We start from the raw sequence: 25,506 nt of genomic DNA, 5'->3' as shown, positions 1-25,506 counted from the left end.
TTTGCAAGCCTGCTGAGAATTCCCAATGAGCATTCACACTGAACTGCTCAAAGCTGATTAAATCAACAGTATTGTCCTCAGTTTGTACTGTTCAAACCTGCCTCCTACCTTTCCAACATACACCAGCAGCCTGGCATTGATTGGGTTCTCGTCAGAGCTCAGCCAAAACTCGGAGTTATCATCGGAGGAGACTGCAAACTGGAAATCACCTGCCGCAAAAGAACACATGAAGAAGAAGCCTGCATTAATCTATGTCCTGCCTGGAGTTTGAGGTAACCTTGGCTAAAGTTGTTGGTCATTATCATCCCATTGGGTTATAGCAAGACTAAGATCCAGAGATTGGGCAGACCAAGGTCGTGAAGTGAGTTTTCATCTACTCTTTAAGCCAGTTCATGCCAGACTAGAACTGCTTCTGCCATGATATTGATGTGTGCAGTCATCCCTACATGAGCCTTACAAGGGCAATCAATTAAAGTTGCTGGTTTGCATGCTCTTCTCACTCTCTTTCTAAAGGGCGTTCACACCGGACGCAGCGCGGCAGTGCTGCACGGAAAAAGCAATTGTTTTCAATGAAGGTGGTCACACGCAGCGGCAGAGGGAAGTGGCACTCAAGCGGCACCACGGAGCGGCACGCAGGAGATAAAATATTTTTAGCTTTTGCTGCACCATGATGTAAACTACCAGTAGCCAATCAGAGGAAAGTAGGAGGCTCCTTTGAGAGGAAGAGATAATAATAAAAAAAAATAAGAAAATGGAGGAAAAGCTTGTGGTTCTGATTTCAGATTTTCCAGAGTTGTATAATACAACATTAAGTAGGTTTGAAATCTGCCTTCATCAAACTGGAGCTCCTGTATCAGCCGATGATATTTGTCATACCTTTTTCTTTTCTTGGCGATGTCATGGCCCCACAGCGATCTTTTTTTTTCTATTTTTTTTCTTTCTCCGATAGAGCAGGGCGATTGCAATTATCTTTTTTTGTTTGCTGTTCATTGTTCCAGGTATTGTGTTGTCAGATGCACAGTACCACTGATTGTTGCCGCCTTTACAGTTTCGCCCCCAAAAGTTTGGTATGATGGGATGGCCGTAGTTGCATTTATTAATCATGTGTATAATGCTCAATAATATCAATGTATAATGATGCCTTTAACTCACACTCTCTTTACCTATACCCAGCAAACCAGGCAAAACTCACAAAGAAAGAAAGACTATCTACATTTTTAAAAGCAACATGTTTTTATTTTATTTTAAACACTACAATTGCCTGGTATTTTGGGTAATTGTGGGGGCATTACGATGGGGGGGTTAAAATGAGGTTATTATATATATATATATATATATATATATATATATTATATATATGTTTGTCACACACACACACACACACACATACATATACACACACACACACATATATATATATATGTGTGTGTGTGTGTATATATATATATATATATATATATATATATATATATATATATATATAATAAATGAACTTTATATATAAAAAAATAATTTCGAAACATAAATATTTTCTCAAAACGGAAGGGTGATATGTAAATGACAAATACCAACGAACTTGTTTTCATTGGTTTTCACTGACGGTCCGGTACGATCGCCATGACATAACAACAGACCGCCCACTGACTTTCCCCTGCTACGCTTGGTGTGAACAGTGGTCTGCGGCGACTGCAGAGCGACGCGCAAGGAGGCGGTATGCGCGGCACATCCAGTGTGAATGGCCCTTTAATGTACACGGCCTGGCTTAGGGTATACAGTACATGCTATGGCTTATCTAACGACTGTAGATAAGCTACAAGATAGGTTGAAATACCAGTGCCTTTTTTGCCAACCCTGATTCATAATTTGCCCAGCTTTGTTGGACAAACCAGGAAGAAAATGTAAGCTATGTGGAGGATAATATGCAAATCAATCAATCTTTATTTTATATAGCACCTTTCATAGTGGACCACCATCATAAAGTGCTTTGACAGAGACACTCTGTGACATACCATTTGGACTGTTTGAGACATCTAAGTAGAACCGAAAACAATAATGTTGCATGAATTAAGACTCACCCTGTACTGTACAACATTGCATGGTTGTAAACGTGATAAATGTGGTCTTGCTTGAAATTAAATGAAGCGAATTGAAGAAAACTTTTTTTTTTCAGAGATACTCACCATCTCTGTATGGGTGAATGTATCCAAATATTCGCAGTCCATAGTTTTTCCATTTGGGGGCCACTGCAAGTTTCTTAACTACGGTCCTGGTCTGTAATAAAAAGACAACAAACATATCACCTGCAAAGGATATAAACCAACACAGGATAAAAATCAGTGACCCTGATGCATGTGGTGTCATCTTCACTGACAGTTTGTGCAAGAATTTCCCGTAACAAACGTGTTTGATAAAATTAAGATAAGTGATCCCAAGATGAAACATTCATCACAATGCACACACTGTGCATGACTAAGTCATATAGATCCCCTTTGACTGCTGTGAAATTGAATCACTAACATCAAGACCTGTTGTATGTATGGCTCATTCTACATTGAACAAACTTCAGAACAGTCAGGTGGAGACCCAGCAGCCCCAGTTCCCTGCAGACTCACGTGTGGATAGAGTGGGAAGTGAAGGTTCTTTCGCAGCTGATTGACAGATGACCCACACCAGTCTTCAAACACATGGAGATTAGCCTGCCCTTTATACTGCAGAAAACAGAGGAGGAAGGCTGTTAGTATGGATTCCGCATGGAGAGATATATGGGTGCTGTAAGACAGGGTTCTCTCCATTGCTCTGCTTTGTCTGCATAAATTGTTTTGCAAATAAGAAGGTTTAGCAACTATCCCATATCGGCTTCAGCTGAGTTCACATACGCTGCAGTATTAGACTTTTTTACTTGCTTTACTCATATACACTAATAAAGTGCCAGCATTAACAGAATCACGTAAAGCAGGGAATGACTTCTCAATTCCTTATCTGTCACCACAGGCATCATTCAAGCAATGTATGCACACATGCCTGAACAAACTTCAGTCATAATAATAATAATAATAATAATAATAATAATAATATATAATAATAATAATAATAATAATAATAGACCATAACATGACCATTAAACACGATCATCAACAGATTGGTAACTGAACCCAGTGACTAAAGAGACTCCATAAAGAATGCTTTTATTACAACGAGTAATCAAAAAACTAAAACGAATCAAACGTGTGTTGACTTATTGTGATAATAACCGAGCAGACTTTCTAAAAATTACGACTTATGACTTTGCAAGAAATTTCCTGATCCCAATATCATGTATGATATAAATACTGTGGTCCATTGTATTTTGAGTACTATAGATGTACTGCACGATTAAAATATTATAATCCTTCTCAGTAACGTACGTATTCGACGATAAGTCCAAAATGTCATGTGTCCCATTACCTTTATCCCAAAAAAGTGTCGTCGTCTCATGTCGGACCTCTAACTCTCTTTTTGAGTGTAAGATCAATATTGTTTGTGTCGGTAGTTACACTTTGTATTACGACATTAACTTCCACAGTCTATAGAGTGTAACAAAAGCTTCTTTACCCTCCATTTTCCTGGAGGGTGGTACCGGTGGGGGTACCTGTGGCACCCGAAGGAGAGAAGACCTGAAACTTCTGACTCCCCACTCCACCGACAACCCCGGTACACACGAAACGTGTTCCCTCCCTACACTATCCCCGCTCCTTGTGGGAGTCTGGGAACCCTGTAATTAAATGAAAAATCTTTACCCCAGAGGGGGAGGCGGGGACACCCTGTGTGTAAAATTTTTGCGTTTTGTAAATTGTTCACAAGCACTATTATGATTTATCTGTTTCCTATTTATTTAGTGTATTTAAATGTGACGCCGTACCCACGTTTTGTTTTGTTATTTTGTTTTTGTTTAGACATGTTCTGGCAGAGGCGAGGTAGTAGCTCGTGTTCTGGCAGGAATGATTAAAAACCTTGTGCAGATGGTGGCCCTCTCCCAAATTAATGACGTGATTAATTTGTTGCTAATCTGGAGATGGTCACCTGTATAAAAACCCTGCAGTTTTCCCTGCTCGAGGTGGGAGATCGGAGGAGTGAACGACAGGGAGCGAGGAGAAAAGAAAAACGAAACTAAACTAAACACTTGTAGGATCCGTGAAGGCTACTGCCCAGACGGACCTTAAGGGTTGTTCGTGTTCGAGATTTATTTTGTTTAATTATTTACTTTTGCTCTGTGAGCAGTGTTTTGTTTGTTTAAATATTTTATTTGATTTTTGTTTAAATAAACAGCGTACTGCGTCTTTTGAACTGCGGTAGTGCCTTTGTTTTTTTCAGTTCCTGCATCTGGTCTGACGTCACCACTAGTCAGCCTGTCACAGGACCAGAGAGTGGCTGTGCCACAGAAACAGGCAAAATACTGTGTTTGGAGGTTCTTCAGTTTGTCTTTTACCTCCAGTGATGATTTCACAAAAATATGAACTAATTCCTTAAATTTGTCTCCTTCTAATTGCAGTCTTTATATTATGCACATCTAACATCCACTAAGCATTTTATGTCATGAAAAAAAACATCAATGGCAAAGTTTGCTAAATTAGAGTGAAATCAGGTGATTAGAAAACGCAATGTCATTGGCTGAACACACACAGGCACGTACAACAATTGAATTGCCAAAAACAGAGCCGTTGTTGTTCTCGATTTGAGTTGCCAAGAAAAACATTCTTAACAAATTTTTTGTGTCTCCGCCATAGAAGTTTCAACAGGAATAAAAGGGCTTGTCAGTTATACACAGAACATATTTGGAGAAAGTCCTAAGCAAAGAGCCATCAGACTACTGCTGTGAGTTATGAGAATGGATTGATGGAACTGAACCTAATTAGCCTAGAACAAAGTGGAGTTAGGGATAATTGATCAAAGTTTTCAAAACCCTAAAGGACATGACAAAGTTAACTCTAGTCACTATTTCAAGCACAGCACAGAGACTAGGACCAGAGAACAGACTCAGGTCAGAGATTGGCTACTTTAACAGTTTGGAATAGGCTACCAAGCTACTGCTGCTGTCATTCAGATCCTTTAAGAGTACAGAATGTTCTGGCATCAAACAGCAACTTGTTTCTTATCATTTTACTTAGTTTCAGCTAAGCTGGCCACACAGCCTCCTATCTTGTACGAAAAAAGAAACCAGGGATCACAAATGGAGATTAGACAAAGGGGCATTCAGAACAGAAAACAGGAGGCACTTTTTTACACAGATAATCGTGAGGGTCTGGAATCAACTCCCCAGTAATGCTGTTGAAGCTGACACCCTGGGATCCTTCAAGAAGCTGCTTGATGAGATTCTGGGATCAATAAGCTACTAACAACCAAACGAGCATGATAGGCCGAATGGCCTCCTCTCGTTTGTAAACTTTTTTATGTTCTTAAGGCTGGCTCCAACCCCTCCCAGGGAATTCTAAATTAGCTCACACTAGAAACCAGGACTGCTAAACCACATGGCCTACTGCCACTGCTGGCAAGAATAGAGGAGCAAACTTTCCTATTACAGTCCATTAAATGTGTCAACCTGCACAGCTGTGATCTGGAAAATATTCATCAGAGCTTTTATAAATGATGGCCGAAGAACAACAAAAGACAGCTTAACATTAAAGCGAGGCACATCTATTAATAAGGGGTAATAAACAGAGTTTTAAATAATTTGCTGTAGATCAGAACAATTTAAAATGGTTGAGATAAACTGTTTTCCCTCCATGGTTGCATGGGTATTATTATAAGGTAATCGATTAAACACCTACAAGTGTGACTTGTTTACTACCTGGATCACAGTGTACTCGACACTGACATGTCAGTAAATAAATAAGCCATATTTGGTGTGCACTTCCATTCAGTCTCACTTTTTTTTGTGCCAAATTGCCAGGTGTGTTTTTTCCCCAGTTGTTTGTAAGTATACCAAGTAGGTTGTATGGTAGCATTTTCAGGAGAGAAAGGCTTTGGCTGACGGTAGAAACATGGGAGGAGGCATTTTATGGTGGTATTTAATGTAATTTTTAAAAAGCCGGTACACATGCGGATTGATTTTAAATTTGATTCACAGTTGGTGCTGAGATTCCAGCGGGCTCTAAAAGATGGTAGATGCCCGCTGGAATCTCAGCAGCTGGAATCTCAGGAGCTGGAAGCTGATTGGCTGATGGTACTGTATCATTTTCTAAAAAACATATGTATACTTTTGATAGCTTAAATGAACATTAAATTAATCTTGAGTCCATAATCTCATGTCTGTGCATGACAAAATAAAAGCACACAACTAAAGAGTTAAGATTCCCTAAACATTTTCCTCATATTCATGTAAACCAGTCATGCTTGGAATTCTATTACTGGTGCACTCTCTTGAAGTACAGGCAGGTGTGCCTTGAGAGCATAACAAGGTAGTTATTTTGACAGTCCCAGGTGAAAATAATGGGTGGAATTGTCTGTAAAGTAGAGTAAAAATAAAAAATTCACATGGAAAAAAAAATAGAGCTGACATTAAAAAATCTCTAAGAGCAACAGGAAGTCTTCATAGGAAGAGAGCAGCTGTACTGACAAGCAAGTTTCATGGGAGGGGGTCTGATTCCCTGCAGATGAAGTCACCTTCAAGTCAGAAAAAAAGTACACATATGTGAACGATGAAAGAATGCACAAAGCAGACACCATGGAATTATACTGTTTTTAACTATAAAGTGTACCACAATCGCAAGACCATAATCATGTTCCATTTAATATTAAAATATGACCCCGGGGTGACTGTTTCCTGAATTCTACTGTAGATGACCCTTCAGAGCACTGTACTCCTATCACAAACCCTGGTGCTGCTCTGAACAGAAAATGCTTGAAGCACCAGGAAGTTAGGAATAGTAGCTCATGGAAGAAAAACTAAATATATTGGGCAGGTGTGGGTGATTGATAACGCATGTATTTTCAACATTTCAATGGCTTGCTCGAGTGCAATACAATCACTAACCAGACGAGCTTCTAATCACTTATGTCAATGGGACTGGGACTCACTCTTTCCAGTTCAAATGCATTAACCACTTGTACTTGATTCAAGGCAGAAAAGGTAAATATTACTTATCACTGGGATAAACAGAAATCAAAATGATTACAAAATAAGTTTTGTGAGTGAAGCCCATTACTTCGCCTTCATGTTTTTCTGTGATTATTTTTGCGTTACCAACACATATATTGAAGTTCATATTTCAATATATGAACTACATATATATATATATACATTGAACAAAAATATAAGCACAACATGTAAAGTGTTGGTCCCATGTTTCATGAGCTGAAATAAAAGATCCCAGAAATTTTCCATACGCACGAAAAGCTTATTTCTCTCAAATTTTGTGCACAAATTTGTTTACATCCCTGTTAGTGAGCATTTCTCCTTTGCCAAGATAATCTATCCACCTCGCAGGTGTGGCATATCAAGAAGCTGATTAAACAGCATGATCATTACACAGGTGCACCTTGTGCTAGGGACAATAAAAGGCCACTCTAAAATGTGCAGCTTTGTCACACAACACAATGCTAAAGATGTCTCAAGTTTTGATGGAGTGTGCAATTGGCATGCTGACTGCAGGAATGTCCACCAGAGCTGTTGCCAGAGAATTGAATGTTCATTTCTCTATCATAATCCGCCTCCAATGTCGTTTTAGAGAATTTGGCAGTACGTCCAACCGGCCTCACAACCACAGACCAAGTATAACCACGCCAGCCCAGGACCTCCACATCCAGCTTCTTCACCTGCGGGATCGTCAGAGACCAGCCACTCGGAGAGCTGATGAAACTGTGGGTTTGCACAACCGAAGAATTTCTGCACAAACTGTCAGAAACCATCTCAGGGAAGCTCATCTGTGTGCTCGTCGTCCTCACCAGGGTCTTGACCTGACTGCAGTTCTGCGTCGTAACCGACTTCGGTGGACAAAGGCTCACCTTCTATGGCCACTGGCATGCTGGAGAAGTGTGCTATTCACGGATGAATCCTGGTTTCAACTGTACCGGGCAGATGGCAAACAGCGTGTATGACGTTGTGTGGGTAAGCGGTTTGCTGACGCATTGTGCCCGGTGGCGTTGGGGTTATTGTATGGGCAGGCATAAGCTATGGACAATGAACAGAACTGCATTTTATTGATGGCAATTTGAATGCAAAGAGATACCGTGACAAGATCCTGAGGTCCACTGTCGTGCCATTCATCCGTCGCCATCACCTCATGTTTCAGCATGATAATGCACGGCCCCATGTATATACATATATATATATACAGTGGTTTGCAGGAATATTCACCGCCCTAATGTTGGCATTAGACTTTACATGTAGAATCTACACTAACTCCTCCACATTGATAAAGGTAAAAAAGCATATAAAATATAAATAAGTAAGATTTACAGAGAAAAACAGATTAATATCAGATGATTTGTTTGAAAGGCCACAAAATTAGTGAAATAGTTTCAGCCTGTGTGTACTCAAAGTGGTTTAACTTATAGATAATTTCCGTCAGGTATATAAAGACTTTCAAACTGCAACTCACATAGTGATCCAACAAAGCAACCACGAAGACCAATGAGCTTTCGAAACAAGTCAGGGATAAAGTGGTAGAGAGGCACATAGCAGAAGGGTAGAAGAAAATTTCAAAGGCATTGATTATCCCTCTCAAGGCGGACGATAATCACAAACAAAAAATCAATAAGAAACAGCAACACTGATGAAGGCATCCGCTGAAAAGTTACTACATAGTTACGTTTGCCTACTGTAGGAATACAACAATTTGTTTTTGTAAGGATGAAAATGTAGTATTTTTTTTTTCTGGTAAAAACACTTGGCTGTAAAGGGGTTAATGTACAGTATAGTTTGCCATATTTTCTAAAAAGGTTTAAGAAGATGTGTTTTGTTATTCCAATACGCTGTTTTTTTGATCTTCAGATTGAGTATGTCTGTGTTTTAAGCTCTCCCTGTACATATTCCAAAAAGCGCCTCTCCTCAAAGTTCCACCAGGCAATGGTTTATATATAGCTCCTCCTGGCAATGTGAATTGCAGCATGGCTGCTCCAGTGAAATCTGTCTCACACAAGCATAAGTGAAGTGAGCTTGGTGCGAGAAAATTGAAATACCAACATCCAGAGGAGCTGAATAAAATCATACTTGCAGATGAACAGCTGCACCTGATACTGGACAGCTATCTTCTATCGCATACTGTATAATAGAAAATCCAGTTGTTCACTCTTTCACTTAGGGATTTCAAACTTCTGCTTTGTTTCAAAGCTTATTTTACACTGCACAGTACAGAATTGATTATGTGCCTGTGATGTAGTAACAAACTGTGAAAGCTTTTTTAATGGTACATTTCACAATCGTGGTGTAAAAATAATATTTAACATGGTTAACTGTACAGTACAATAAATCTCAATAAACAAAACACAATGTCTGAGCTGAAGGCATGGATCCACTGCTTACAGCATTAGAGCACCTCTCTTCAAAATGCCTTTTCAGAACTTAATGGTTCCAAGATGTATCAGTGCCTGCTGATAATAATGGATTATCCAATGGACATCCCTCTCCATTAACTGTGCTCCACAGACACGGGGTGGGGGGGCTCTTAGTGATGTATGCTGTGTACTGTACTACCAAACAGCTTGTAATGAGATTCAATGGACATTTAACAAAGTCATAAATCACACAGCTAAACAAAGGTCAACCTGGCTGCCAAACAGTTTTCCATCAACATGTACAGAAAACATGTTGTATAAATCACAGCCAGTGGTGCCAGAGTCAGGGTCAGGGGGGCCAGTGCCCCCTCACTTTTGGACAAAAAAACATGTGCAGAGTGGAAAAAAGATGCTTGTATAGCACATAATGTTTAGTTGTGGTTATACTCTGCAGCCTACATAAAAGCGATTTCCATGAAAGTTGACTATTGCCGTATAATATGTAATTCCAATGAAAATAGTGTATATATATATATATATATATATATATATATATATATATATATATATATATATATATATATATATAGTGGCTCTCAAAAGTATTGACCCCCCCCCCCCCTTGGACTTTTCCACATTTTATTGTGTTACAACACGGAATCAAAATGGATTTAATTAGGAGTTTTTCCCATTGATCAACACAAAAAAAGTCCACAATGTCAAAGTGAAAAATAAAATCTACAAATTGTTCTAAATTAATTACAAATACAAAACAGAAAATAATTGATTGCATAAGTATTCACCCTCTTGATTCAATATTTGGTAGAGACATCTTTGGCAGCAATTACAGCCATGAGTCTATTTGGATAAGTCTCTACCAGCTTTGAAAATCTGGATACTGCAATTTTTGCCCATTCTTCTTTGCAAAATTGCTCAAGCTCCATCAAAGTTGGGTGGGGACCTTTGGTGAACAGCAATTTTTAACTCTTTCCACATATTCTCAATTGGATTGAGGTTCCGGGCTTTTACTGGGCCACTCCAGGACATTGACCTTTTTGTTTTTAAGCCACTCCAGTGTGGCTTTGGCTGTATGTTTGGGGTCATTGTCCTGCTGGAAGATGAATCTTCTCCCATGTCCCAGGTCTCTTGCAGACTTCAGCTGGTTTTCCTCCAGGATTTCTTTGTACGTTGCTGCATTCATTTTGCATAACAAAAGAAAATTATCAATATTTAATGTGACAATGCGATTTATTTATTTATATTCTTACTTGAATTGTGAAATATCTTGAAATAGCAATTTTTAGACTGTGAAATAAGAACTTTTTTACAGTGAAAAACATACATCTCTGTTCATAACTGAACAACACTTAAAGCCACCTCTTCCTTCATATTCAGGAACATCTGACTAATTCTACAGAGATTATGTTTTATGTAACTTTTGTATTGCAAGTGACATGCTGTGTAAGTTTTTTGGAAAGATCAGAAAACATACAATCTAGTGTTAATGTTAAATTGTACATAAAGGCTTCATTTTGGTTGACAGCTCTTATCTGGGAAAAACATGAATCTGCTCAATGCTGCTTAGAATTACAGTGCCATTAACAACTCTGGTAAAGTGTGGTTTTGTGATTTTTATTTATTTTTTAAAACATGCAATATTATGCTATGGCTTAATTTTGTAATGTGGTTGTTTTTTAAAAAAAAAAAAATGTTAACAATTTTACTTTGTTCGTAAATAAAGGTGCATTCTCAAAATAATATTTTCATTCATTCCTGAAAAACGTTGCTACCCCCTCACTCCCTGACCTTGGCCCCCACTTTTAGAAAGGCTTCAGCGGAACTGGAAGTGTGTTTTTCTTTCCCTTTATACCTTTTATATTGATGCCAAAATAAAGATAGGAAGAAACACAGTGCCACTGTTCCATTACATTGACACTTTGATTTTTACACATTTTTCCCCAAAACCTCTGACTTTTATATAGTTATTTTTTTCTTTTTACTTTACCATGCTTTGAATTTTGATTGACAATAATTTGTTTTTAAAATTACTAAAAGGAAAATTATTGTGAATTGAATTGAATTCTGTGCCTGTTCAGAAAAAAAAAACAAGATGCTTTTGTTGTCTTTTGCAAATTATCTACAGAAAGCTGCATCCACTTTCTAACTTCTGCTGATGTGACTCTAGCACACACCAATATGTGGATGCAACAATTAATTGATTTATCAATTACTGATCTTTTATTTTGTGAGCCTCAATAACTGATCAATGTACACCTGGTGCCTTACTTGCAGCGTCATACCTCACATAGGTATTTACCCAGTAGCACGTGCTTTTCTTGCATGTTCCTTTAACTTTGTCAAAGCATATCTATTTCTATGCGTAATAGTAATCAGTTTTGTGCTATATTTGAAGGCTTGTGTAAATAATCACATTTGCTTTTCCTTCTTGTTTTTTTATAACAGTGTTCTTAATGCACTGATTACTGTTGATTATTACCTGTCTGATATTTGATTAGGAAACTGGTTGCTGATTGCACCTCTACACAGTTTTCTTTAATGTCACACAGTAGCGCTGGCTTCCCCTCTCGGCTCTATTGAACAGCCCTGCCATTCAGTCCAAGCCCTCTTGAGGCTGACAGTAATTATGTGATGTTTTTGTTACATCCACAGGCTGCTCATTTTATTTTGTGACCTGAACTTTTTTTTTTTTTTTTTTTTTTTTTTTTTTTAATTTAGTTGTCAATTATTATTTTTATCCCGGTTCACCGCTGCTGCCCCCTGGTGACTCGGGAAACGGAGGCTGAAACAGGCGTCCTCCGAAACGTGCTCCTGCCAATTCGAAATTTTTCGCACTGCAGAGCGCACCGCCCCCTAGGAACCCCTGGTCACGGTCGGCAATGACATGGATTCAAACCTGCTATACGGCCGGATCCTGTACTCCACGCGGAGCGCCTTTACTGGATGAGCCAATCGGGTGCCCCATGTGACCTGAACTTTTAGAAACTAGTATTTTAGCATGCCGCACCACCCAGCCTTCTTTATTATACAGTGTTTGGATTTCAATACACCAGTGGCACCTGTAATTCTTTCTGCTGATGAGCTGACAGTATGACTGAGCAATTTATCCTCCCGATAGTGTTTTGGCTGAGATAATTCAAATGCTTCCCTGGAAACGCCTTAATAAATAACAGCCCCGTTTCCCAGTGCTGCAGCACATTTATTTAGTGAAGTGCAGGTGCTCTCTACAGAAACAGAGTCTGAGTTTATAAGCAATAATGGACACAACTCTCGATTATTTTCTCAAAATAAATATGTATAAATAAGAGTTCTTCATTCCATTATTATCAGTAATAAGGAAGAAAAAGCATACCTGACAAATTTAGTTCATGAAATAATATCTGCATATATTAAAACATGGGGCAGAATAAATGTTTTAATATAACTATAAGTCAAATACATCGGATTTACAGTGTTTCCCCGTTTTTCTCTTACTGTAATTTACTCTAAACTTGTGTCATGTTACTGGAAATCACTGGTGTTTATAAAGAGAAAGTTTTACTTCACCTTTTGCAGGTAGGTCGTAACTTCCTTAATGCATTAATATCCAACAGCCAAATTAAAATGAAATCTTGTAAGAACACAAGAAAAGTTAGGAAACAAGAAAAGGCCATCGGCCCATCAGGACTCGTCCCTTGTTAGAACACCATTCTCCCCTACTAGGGGGATATCATTTAAAAAGCACAGAATCTGGTAATTTATTGTAACTTAACAAAAAGCATTAGGGGACAAAATAATAAAACTCAAGTTAATTCTGTTATATTAACGCACTGCATTAATGCATGCTGTTTTGTACCACATTAATCCCCAGTGCTAGAACAAAATCTATGTTCTGCCTTTATCTCAAGCTATACAGCTACTGCATATCTTGTTTACAAGATAATGTGGGCTTGTGCTAGCGTTGATGTTATTGAAATATAGACATCTTAATTTATTTCGAGGTGACCCCTAAATCAATTTGTCATACATTTTAATGTTTGTGTATCTGTACATACACAGGGAATTCAGCATTGCAGTTCATCAAAATGTATGACAATTTACAATAAAAAAAACATCTCTTATTTATTTATTTATTTGACAATATGCTCATTTCAAAGCTGATAGTTTAAAATCAGTTCTAATCAGGATGCCGTTTAATCCAACAGCCCTCAAGTTGATGCAGGGATGTGCGCAGCACCCCGCCCATCAGAGACACATTCATATCCTCTCCACCGCTGTGCACATTAAGCCATTTAATCTGTCAGGGTGTTGAGCACAAAATACATTCATAGGTTATCAATTTGCATAGCAATCTCACCCTTCTGCTAATGGCTGTCAGAAAGAAAACGTGACTCGCCTGTTTGCACCAACCACCTGCTCTGAAATAATGGACTCAACAGAATGTATTAATACTTCCAGGTTCTAGCTTGGCATTCACCTTCTCTGTAATACTAGTCCCATTATAAAACTAAAACACATGTTCTATAAAGCATGGCGCCAAATAGACCTTTCATTTCCTTGATTTTTACTGACAACAGAGTTTTATAAATGTATTAGCCCTTAATAATCCCTTTTATGATCAATTCCCGTTCATCTCCACTGTGGACAACACACACTTGTTGAATACGTTGTACATATTTATTTTTCTAGGACCCCTTAAAACTCCCAAGTAAGTTGACCTGTTCACTGAATTTATTTAGGCACATTTTTGTCGAATTAAGTTGCCGTGCTTTCCTTACCTCTGGTGTCCATGGCAACGTGTCCTGTTTCAGGTTGAGGAACTTCTTTGTTTCTATGGAATCTCTACTGTCATCTCCATTTCGTCCTCCAAACTGGTCTGGTCCATCCACCTATTGGAGAATAGAAACAGCAGCTTGCTTCAGTGCTGGCATATTCCACACAGGTAGACAGACAGACTTTACCAGAAACTTCAAAATCAAGAGAGCTTCAAAATCGTACTTGTTTGAAACACCCTTCTGGCCAATGACAACACAAGCACGTATACCAGAGACTTTTATACTTTTGTGAATAACTTAAAACATGTACTTCTTGTTTAATAAGCAGGGCTTGAAATTCGCATAAGCTCCTCACACTTCCCTTGTTTAAGTATATGGGAAGGTGCTGGGCTAGTTCATACCAAAACTAAAAACTGGGGCTGAGATGAACATAACTCTTTTCGCGCTGTACTCCAGGCTTCAAACTGTAAACATGACGCTACCAATCCAATGCTGAAACTGAACCAGCAACTCTGCAAGACATCTGATTTACACAACGAGAAAAGAAAAGAAAAGAAAAAACCATTGAGGGGAGATCTGAAGGCAAGTGCAACTACTAACTGGAATCCTTAAAGGTCATCCTCTGTGCATCCTTTAGAAGGAGCCAAGTAAATCTCCCCTTGACAGCAGCGTCAATGCAGAACAAATCAATGCCATAAAACATCAGGCACATTCATTGGGCCTGCACTGTTTTCATGGTCTGCAGTTATGTTTTGTTTTTTTTTCTCTCCTTGGGTAGCTAGCCGAGTTCTCTGTTGTTTAGCAAGAGCGTGACCGTTTCTGCTTCTGCTTCAGGATCCCAATTTAACTTTAATTGTACCTTTTTAATGAAGCTGAGGGTCCTTGTGGTGCTTTGGCCTTGTTGAAGGAGGACAGAGCATTTTTCACTAAAAATCAACAATTTCTTCTGCAAAACAGGTAGGCAAAAGGTAGAAACAAATGTCGTCCAGCTTTGATGGCAAATAGATAATATTAATTTGGCAATACAGTTGCATTACAATGGCATTGGTTCTGTACAAACAGGCAGTGGCATCACAATGGTGTACAATGGTTTTCATATTTTGACATAACAATAGTATCGCAATGTGTAGCAGGGAGAGATCTGTGCTGACTCTGCTGGCGTGTTCACAGTACTGCAGGAAGAGGGCGGCAGCCTTCCAACAACCGCCTGAGTCATGGCAGTGACACTGGGAGGTGGGAAGGTAGGTGTGTGGACTTTCCCCCTCTCTGAATGGCTGAGAGGCGAGTCTTGGCAGATTGCTAGCCCTATATAAAAAATGCTCTGCTGTTTCCTCAGGTCTGCCTTTGTAGACGTGCTGTGTGTGTGCGGAAGCGCTGGTCAAGGACGGAGAGACCAGCTGAGAACAGCGAACAAGTCAGAGAGTGACAGTGGGGAATCCTTGAGCAGACCCCGAACTATTGTGTAGAGCAGGCAGGGAGTCGACAGAGTAGGACGGTGATCCGGGTCGTGCGGGTAGAGGCGACCGGGATAACGCTGCCGAGTGCAGCACCTTTTATTTGTAGTTTTATTACTGTTTTATTTTCCCTTGTTCTTTTCGCCTTCTGTTTTCATTATTATTTCTTTGAGCACCTGCGAGTGCACTTGCTGTTTGCTTACCAGCTGTGGTATTTCCGTGGTGCTGTCTATCATCGTTGATAGACAGGCCACGGCCAACAGTGCCCTCTGCTGGAAAAAAAAAAAAAGAACTAGTCTAAAAATAAAACTGGGCACCTGTGTGGTGTTTTCAATTACACCTGTCTGTCTCCTAGTCAGTGAATTACCCACACCCCTTCCACACAATGGTATGAACCAACATAGACAAGCACCTTACGAGGTCACAGCACAATACCAATACTTTCATATTAGGACCACTGTGCAGGATTTGTTCCAGATCCATTGAGCCTGAATTGCTGCTGATACTGCAGTCTGCTAAAAGTTCTAGGTAGGGCTGGGGCAATATTGAAAACCTCTGAGATGACTGCAGGATAAAAAATTGGTCTAATTGCAATTATCGTGGCGTTTGCTCATTTAGATTCCGCTGGTTACAAATATAAAATGCAGTAGTCTCACGCTAAACTGAGGACAGATTACCTGGGATAATTAAGTTTCCAGTTTAAAAATAAAAATGTAAAAACGCATGCACATGTATACTGCTCGATTTATTTTTAATGCAATCCCCTTTTTGCTTAAATACCATTTCTGTGCTGTGTTCTTTGTACGCATGTCATGACTATACAATATTGTACATTTCTGATAACTTAGTAATTATTTTTATAATAGATTTATTGTGACTTCTGTTCGATACGATACGATATTACTGAGTTATCGTAAATCGTCCCGAACTAGAGTTTCTTCAGTGATACACTGGGATTATAATGGCATTCCAATGGGATTATTAATCTTTCTGAAAGGAATGTCACTCAGAGGCTGCAATACCTGCTGATTGGCTCTAAGATTCATAAGAAGATAAGAAGATAAGAAGATAAGAACATAAGAACATAAGAAAATTGCTCGTTTAGTTGTTAGTAGTTTATTGATCCCAGAATCTCATCAAGCAGCTTCTTGAAGGATCCCAGGGTGTCAGCTTCAACAACATTACTGGGGAGTTGGTTCCAGACCCTCGCAATTCTCTGTGTAAAAAAGTGCCTCCTATTTTCTGTTCTGAATGCCCCTTTGTCTAATCTCCATTTGTGACCCCTGGTCCTTGTTTCTTTTTTCAGGTCGAAAAAGTCCCCTGGGTCGACACTGTCAATACCTTTTAGAATTTTGAATGCTTGAATCAGGTTGCCACGTAGTCTTCTTTGTTCAAGACTGAATAGATTCAATTATTTTAGCCTGTCTGCATATGACATGCCTTTTAAACCCAGAATAATTCTGGTCGCTCTTCTTTGCACTCTTTCTAGAGCAGCAATATCCTTTGTAGAACTGAACATAATATTCAAAATGAGGTCTTACTAATGTAGTGTACAGTTTTAACATTACTTCCCTTGATTTAAATTCAACACTTTTGACAATATATCCGAGCATATTGTTAGCCTTTTTTATAGAGTCCTCACATTGTCTAGAATGAAGACATTTCTGAGTTAACATAAACTCCTAGGTCTTTTTCATAGATTCATTCTTCAATTTCAGTATCTCCCATATCATATTTATAATGCACATTTTTATTGCCTGCATGTAGTACATTTTAGTGTGTAGTAAGCAGCCGGTGTTATGAATTATCTAGAAACATCAGCTGTACAGTGTGTCTTTCTGGCATATAGGTCTCCCCTGATTAATGCATCATACACTATTAATAAAATGCTTCACCCCGGCTTTTCCCCAGACTGTATGACTCACCCTAAACACTCAAGGACCACTTGTATTGCATTTTAACATCAGTTATTTAAATGTTTAATTGACAGTTTCTGTTGAATGTGATTTGTATATCAAAAACACACCAAAAAGCAATCCCCTTTTGTATGACTGTTTTGCTTTCTGTGCTAACATGAAACTTGATGATACAATACAATACAATACAGATTTCCGTGCAAATGAATCTCAGGTTGCTTCACAATAAAAATGTAATGAGCTTGTGCTTATAATCCATTCCAGCTATGAAAAAGCATGCTCAGACAGATATACCTCCAAAGACGCAACTGTGCTAGCTTTCCTGATATAAATTGGGACTGACACAGTAGACACGGGAAATCAGCCCTTGCTGATTTTAACCAGCTTTTTGGAATCACCAGTGTATCAGGCTTCTGTGATCTTAGGGAATGTCTGGGAATGTATTGTATCCACAGGTCTTTAAGACAGAAACATAAGAAACAAGAACATTTTCAAACAGGAGCTGAGCTCAAACGTGTCAAGTTGGGTCTTAAAGAATGCAAGTGATTCTGCCTCAGCAGCATGACTAAGTAACCCATTTCATACCCTCACCACTCTCTGTGTTAAGAAGTGCCTCCTTCCCATGTTCTCAGTTCATCTCCACTTAATTTCCAGCTAAGATTGGCTGACCATGAATTGCTTTAAAATCTATTCTAAACCTCCCAGGCAGTCAGGGTAAGGATTTGAGTACTAGAGCAGAAACAAGCATGTGAATAAGCATTCCGGGAGCAGCAATCACAACCAGCTTTAACATCTGGATGGCTAGCCTTCAGGGGCCCTATTCATAAAAGAACTTGCCGACTGCTGTAATAAAACAAATTTCATTTAAAACTAACGAAAGTCGTCCATGTTGCTATTCATAAAATGATGAGTCAACGAGCGACTGTCGCAAAGCACTTTATGAATGGGTATACAGTCGTTCAAGAACGAACGATCTGCCTCTTTTTGATGACATCATCATCATTATTAATGTTACCTGGGTAGCTATGCAAAAAGAAAAATGGAATCCACCGACAGTAGCCTACTACCAATGTCATAATTTAGAAAAAAAGTGTTTTTTAAATAAATAATTTGTATTTTCGTTTTGTTTGGCAACGCTAGTAAACACATTTCCATACTTGCACACTAACTGCAGGACCAAAAATAAAATAAATAAATAAACTAAACAAAAAGCACTGTAGGGAGATGTTTGAATAATACTGTAATTCTAATAATAATAATAATAATAATAATAATAATAGTAATAATAATAATCATCATCATCGTCATTTTGAAAACTTTAAATGTTAATCTTACAAATGTTCAATTCTTCTTCTTCTTAATAATAATAATAATAATAATAATAATAATAATAATAATAATAATAATAATAAATAAATAAACCCTTTTTAACGCAGGGAATCATTCAGGTGTGAGTTTATGTTTATGAATCAGTGAAATTTTCATGCCTTGTTGCACACTGTACACAAAATGGATTGTTTTGTGGAGCACAAAAAAAAAAAGAAAACAAGAAAAAAAGACTCCCTTTCGAACACTGATTGAGCCTCCAAACTGTTTATTGTGAACACAGGCAAAAGAAATAAAAAGAAAAGGACCGCTGTCAGCCACAGATCATGGCAAAGAAATAATAATAATAAAATAACTGTCTACTCTCAGTCTCTCAGTTGCTCTCCGCTTCTCAGCGCTGTTTCAAAATGATTATGCCAGAGAATATGTTCTTGTGTGAGTATATATTTATATTAAACATTATCCTTCATATAAAGCTACATATTTTTTTTTTTTCCAAAACAGGCAGTGTAAATCATGGGTATGTCAAACTGTATAACAGGGCAAGTGCAGTAAAAAAAAAAAATGTGTTTGAAAAAAATAGTCTAATTGGGTGCATGACGAAAGTTGGTTAACACATGTGTCTGGAAGCCCCTTGCATCATCGCATCCAAGTTGAACAGATATCCCAAGTCCCACAGCACAGGGTGTCTGTTTATTTATATTGAGCCTCAGAGCCACAGTACTTTCCCCTGAATTTCATGGAAAACAAAACAAGCAATACTTGTTCTCCACAGTTTAGCTTCAGCAAGACGAGACGGTTTAGAGATACAAATGCTGTTTCCACGTGCGCCACCGAGCGTACTCAATGGGACATAACTTTCAGCTTCTATGCTCCCAGACTGTGATTTTAAATTCCCGGCTTCATCAGGGATTTGGGTTCAGTGGGTGTTTTTAAATCTAGATTTTTTAAAATGTGATTTTGTTAAGTTGGCCTCACTGACATTTTTAGTAATTAGTTGCAAATGAATTTTCTTTTTAGACTGTTCTTTTGTAAAGAGTTTCAGGGCAGCTTTGTTTGTGAAAGGTGCTATTTAAGCCGATGATTGTTGTAATTATACCAGTTTCAAATGTATGCAGCAGTTCTATTTGCAGTCTACTATCCAATTCGTGACCAGATGCAAACGGTCGGAGATATAGATATAGAAATAAATATGCCTGAGACGAACTTGGTCTTGTTTTCTTTTTCTGGTAGCTGTCGGCAGCTTGTGTTTGGCAACCCGTCTCTGTAAATCATTTGCATACGGATGATCACTGTGTCACTTCTTCCATCAAAGCGTGAGATGGAGAGACAGATTTCTGCACTTTAAATAAGTTGCAGAAACCAGTTTGGTAGAGATTTTTGTAAGAAAATAAAACAAATCACTTTCAACAGATTGTCAGAGCGCTTGCTAGGTACTTTCTACAAGTGGCTTCTTATCTGCTTTAATTGACAGAGGAACAAAGCTTGGTATTTACTTAAATATGCAAACCTGCGATCATAACCTCCCAATGCAGCAAGAGCAGAAAGCATTGTTTTGCCAAAATCTATTTTTAACTGTATTACTGTGTCCATTCCATCACTGGAATCTCTTAGAAGTATACAGTGCATGATTACTACAAAAGCACAAGTCTGTGCAAGTAAATTATATCTCTGTATTACATGCAAAATGCCTTTCACAGATAGGAGCTGTGCTGACCATACTTCTTCAGAGGTGAATAGCCAAGTTACATGGCTGACAACCTGTATACATACATAAAGCAGTCAATTTGATTGTGCCACTCGGCTGAATTTTACCCTTTACCTTGATTAATGTTTCTTGAGTTAAGCGCACCTGTAGAAGTCAGTGTGATTGAGCCATTTATCAGTGAATTATTAATTCTGCATGCAGTGCTTTATAGTTATGATTTACAGCACATGGCTTATCCAATCATTTAATTTCTTTTTGCATAGGAAGAAAAATCCACCCAAGGTATGATTGAGCGACCTGTCATATTACATACACTTAAGCGATTCACACGCGTTGTTAGAGATGCCCGTTTTATCCAGCCGTTTTTTATCACGTGTGCTGACTATTGCACTGGATACAAAGGGACCTAAGGGCAGTATGGAAAAGAGTTTATGTAGCACGCAGTTACAGATATTCAAATTAAAATTACTGCAGATAAAACAAGACTACATCCTGTAGCTTGGCTGTGTATAATGCGCCAGGCACTCTATAATTGAATAGTGCAGCAAGGCATGCATTATGAAGTGCATGTGGTTGGAATTCCTCCTGTCTGAGAAATGCACTACAGGGAGAAAGCTTTTATAATATCTTTAATGTCTATCATTTTCTTGGGGAAGGGATTTACATTAAAATACAGTTTAGCAGAGTCTGTCAGTTTAGACTACACAACCCTCTATTTTAATTTACTGTTTGTTTGTTTAAATTCCCCAAAGGAAGCTGGACGGACACAATCGTCCTCCCCTACTGAAATCTCCCTGGAAATCTTGATATAATATGTGCTTACTCACTGACAATCAATAATCAGGTAAAGCGAAACACGAATTGACCTGATTGGTATGTTTTCTACTGTAATTAAAAGGGCATTTTGTTAAAAGAAGAACTTGTGAGTCTGAACTATCACGTGTCTTTACTAATGTATTTTGTTTCTTTTTTAAAATCAGTTTGTATCACTTTTTTTAGTCATCACATTCTGGTGACTTTTTAAAACTCAGAAGTTTAAAGCACACCTGTGGCTTCAAAAGGGCTTTCAAACATGTTGTCTTTCTAAGTTCAGCTGGTACATCAGAGTGTAACCATTAACCTGTCCCCCTGCAACACTCTGCCCCTAATGGATGTAAGAAACACAACATTGAACAAATGTGCTATGTCTTACAACCACTAGGGGCTGGGGTCATGTGGTAACCTACAATTAAAACACATGTTATATAAAGCATCTTACTTGAAAAGAAAATAATTCAGAATAGTTTAAATGTCAGATGAGTCCATCTTGCATTACATCTAAACTACAGTACTAAGAACTGAGGCAAGAGACGTATCTTTTAAAAAGTAGGAGACACAGGCTGTACAGATACATTAGGAAGCTGCAACCTGTAAAACAAAGGTTAATAATGCAGAATACACACTTATTTGGAGTTGTGTTTACCCAACAAGAGCCTGTGAAGTTAATTTAAAAAACAGCTCTCCAGTGAGCAAAGGGATTGAGGCCCACATTTATAAAGGGGAAAAACTGACCGCAAAGAGCCATGTAATGTGCGTGTTCATCACGGCCGCACGAATACCAATGTATTTTATAAGACTAATTAAGTAAAGCAGGAGATTCCGCAATAAACCAATTTAAATACCCCTCACTGTAAATCTCGGTGGAGAATTACACACCTCTCACAATAAATAGCGGGTGTGGGTTAACCCTGCGAGTGTAGGCTACACATTCCAAAAGAAAATGAATGGCACACAAAGACCTCAGCCTGGTACTAGCCATGGTGATGAGGATGCTCAGAAGCGAAAACTGAAATTTACCAAAATGGAATTGGAGATTTTGGTACAAGCAGTACTTGTAACACATGAAGATGTATTACAAGCTCGAAATGGAGGACAAATGAATAAAATATGGAATGTGCCATGGCTTCTTAATAAAGAACTGTAGCACTTCAGAGCTTGTAGCAGGTTGTTTATACATTACGATGCATCATCCAGTTACTGTGCTTCGCATATTAGTTCAACTTCTTATTTCGTATAGAATAATTCCAGGCATATAGACTTTTTTCAAACTTCAGAAACAATACGTTTTATTTACTTACATCCATGGCAGTCAAACAGGTCGATAATCTTTCCATTGTTGTACAGCAATATGTTCAGCAACAATACAGCTGCATACGAACAGTCTTCAGTTTAACTATGACTTATATGTTCTTAGTCTTATGCAGTTACAACTCTCCAATTTCTTATGTTTGTCTGTATTTCTTCTCTAAGTATGATTTTAAAGCATATCTGTGGTATATATGGTCAAAGAACTGTACTTGCTCTAGCTACAAACTAACTGCATCATCTGTCCCTCTGCCCTTTTTTTTTTACAGTTTTCTTTCCAACTCGAATTTAACAATACTGCCTGAACCAGTATTATTAAATACCAGAATGCCATATTACAAAAAATACATTCAGAAGGCATTACTAAAATAACAGTGGAATAGGAGCCCTCATTGTATATGAAACTTTTTCTTTCGTGCGCTTCAGAATATCGTTTCACCTTTTCTTAATCTCCTCCACTGTTTTTTTAATAATGCCTACACTCTAAGAAATAAAAACTCTCGTTAGAATCTTGCTTTGCCACTGTGGGGAGACCTTTTAGGTGCTTCTAGAACCTTTTTTACATGAATTCTATATTCTCTATTTGCAGACTTTCTGTTTTGTCATGTAAGCTATGAAACATGTATTAAAAATTGGAGTTTACAAAACAATACAGTACCTTTATTATAAACCGGAATTTACAAACTGACTTAATCAGAAGGGTTAAAAAATGAGCTCTTTAGAAAAAGTTATTAAATGTTTCTTTGCCCTTGAAAACAATGTCTCCTTCTTGCTGCAGACTCCCACATCACCTTGCCTTTTATACAGCCTACTGTCTGACTAAATTAACGCCTGCAAAAGTAACACCTGGTTAAAATAATCACGCAAATACGAGGTCCGCAATTACCAGCAGCTTTAATAAATTAGATGGAATATTTAAAAGACCTCAATTTTAGAGGCTTCATTCAGAAACTCCCCAGAATTACACATGCATACATAGAATTACATATGCATCAAGCCCTAAAGCGCACAGACACATTGCCACGTAAATCAAGTATTAATTGCATGTTTACGCCAATTCATGTGTTTTATAAATCCCATCCAAGAATTCAGAACCCTCAGTGCCCTTTTTATGGTCGTAAAACACGCACAATCCTTTTAGAAATCTGAGCCTGAATGTTATATGTGCAGAGTGATTGTTCAAGACAGACAGCTGTGCCCATGGGATCCTGCAATTTAAGCCTGATGTGCACAATCACTGCTACCACCAGATCCCTCTACAAAGGCATTTGCTAGAAATATGACTTATTATAAGCCCAGGAAAAGAATGTTATATCCTAGCAACAGCCTTTGCTGGAATATGGGGGTGGGATTAGACAGAACCAAAGATAAACAACATAGAAACAATGTGCCCTGCATGAACAAACATACTTATTTTAGAGTTATTTTCATGTTGGGCATCAATTTATGGACTAGCTATTGAACGTAATGAATAATTCTAACCCAATTCTGAATCTGACAGGTCACATTTTGCACACACTGATTTGATACCTGTGAAAGTTTCTATGTGAATTTGGATTAAGACAATCCATTTTCTATAAATATATACATTCATATTTCATAAGCGTTTAGTTCATACATCGTTATTCATTCAACTCAATGTTATATCTGTCCTTGTTTCATTGGTGCCTCTTTTCTCAACAGACAGACATTTCCACAAACCCTTACAGCCATCAGTTCCACTTTAACCTCAGGCATAAGGACAGCTGAGTGCGTTTGACACAGATAAACAGATTTTTATGATATATTGGAGCTAATAAGACACCAGGATTAAAACATTTCACATTCCCCCCTCACTGGCTTTGGTCATAACAGTCTTTCTGAATAAGTGATAGCCTTTAATTTCTAGCCTTAACGAGAGACACACTTAATCTCACGGTCAGATTGTGATTGATCAGTCCTCAGTGCAGCCTCTTAGACAGATTGAAACATAAAAAAAATTACATTAAATTAAAAAAGAAATATTTGAGACAAAGACAGAGCCTATAAAATATGAATGTATTCTGGCACAGTCCCAATTGTGTATGTTGGGGGCTTATATGGTTAATGCAACAAGAAGGTTGGCTGCATTGAGCTGCACTGCCAAATGAGATGTGCCAGGGACCCAGAGCTGACCTCATCAGCTTTGCAAGAGTGGACCGGTGATCTCCTAGAAAAGGTGTATGAGGGGGTATTAGTGGCTTTCTTCCCTCTGAGACAGACCTCAGTGTTTTAGCACATGGTCAAACTTCAAACAGGATCAAGGTTAAACCAAGGTCCTGTCAAAGACCCCATGGCACTCTTTCTTGAAATATGTGCAGAGGGGTCGACCCGTGTGTCATGGCCAAATGCCAACACAGATCAATAAAGCTACATTTCTAGTTTATATGTGTGTCTATATATATATAATATATATATATATATATATATATATAATATAGTATATATATATCTACATAGCTATAAGGGTCCCAAAACGTAGATTTCATCTAAGAAGAAACAAGCAGATTTCCAACCTTTGAAACCTGGCCTGGTGTCAGAATTCTCAAGTCTTACCTTACACAGTTTCTTTATGGAAACACTACGACTTAGTAACCAAGCCAGGTTTGATGCTGAATCATTGGGTTCCTTTAAAAACTGAATAGATAAAAGTTCTTTAATCATTTAAGGGCTGAATGGCCTTGTCTCGTTCATAACTTTCCTTATGTGCTTATTTT

General features: G+C 38.2%; 1 protein-coding gene across 1 annotated transcript in view; it reads right to left on the bottom strand.

Annotated features, from left to right (window-relative positions):
- Positions 1-25,506, bottom strand: part of LOC121294830 (N-acetyl-beta-glucosaminyl-glycoprotein 4-beta-N-acetylgalactosaminyltransferase 1-like) — a 170,882-nt gene that overhangs the window by 59,372 nt on the left and 86,004 nt on the right. The window contains exons 3-6 of the mRNA XM_041218945.1: positions 14,247-14,357; positions 2,613-2,708; positions 2,181-2,271; positions 109-209 (exon numbers count right to left, since the gene is read on the bottom strand). Of these exons, the coding sequence (XP_041074879.1) occupies positions 109-209; positions 2,181-2,271; positions 2,613-2,708; positions 14,247-14,357 (399 nt within the window). The remainder of the gene's footprint in view (positions 1-108; positions 210-2,180; positions 2,272-2,612; positions 2,709-14,246; positions 14,358-25,506) is intronic.

This window comes from Polyodon spathula, chromosome 19, assembly GCF_017654505.1.
Source record: "Polyodon spathula isolate WHYD16114869_AA chromosome 19, ASM1765450v1, whole genome shotgun sequence".
In the NCBI taxonomy this organism is placed as follows: domain Eukaryota; kingdom Metazoa; phylum Chordata; class Actinopteri; order Acipenseriformes; family Polyodontidae; genus Polyodon; species Polyodon spathula.
This window is presented reverse-complemented; position numbering and strand designations above follow the sequence as displayed.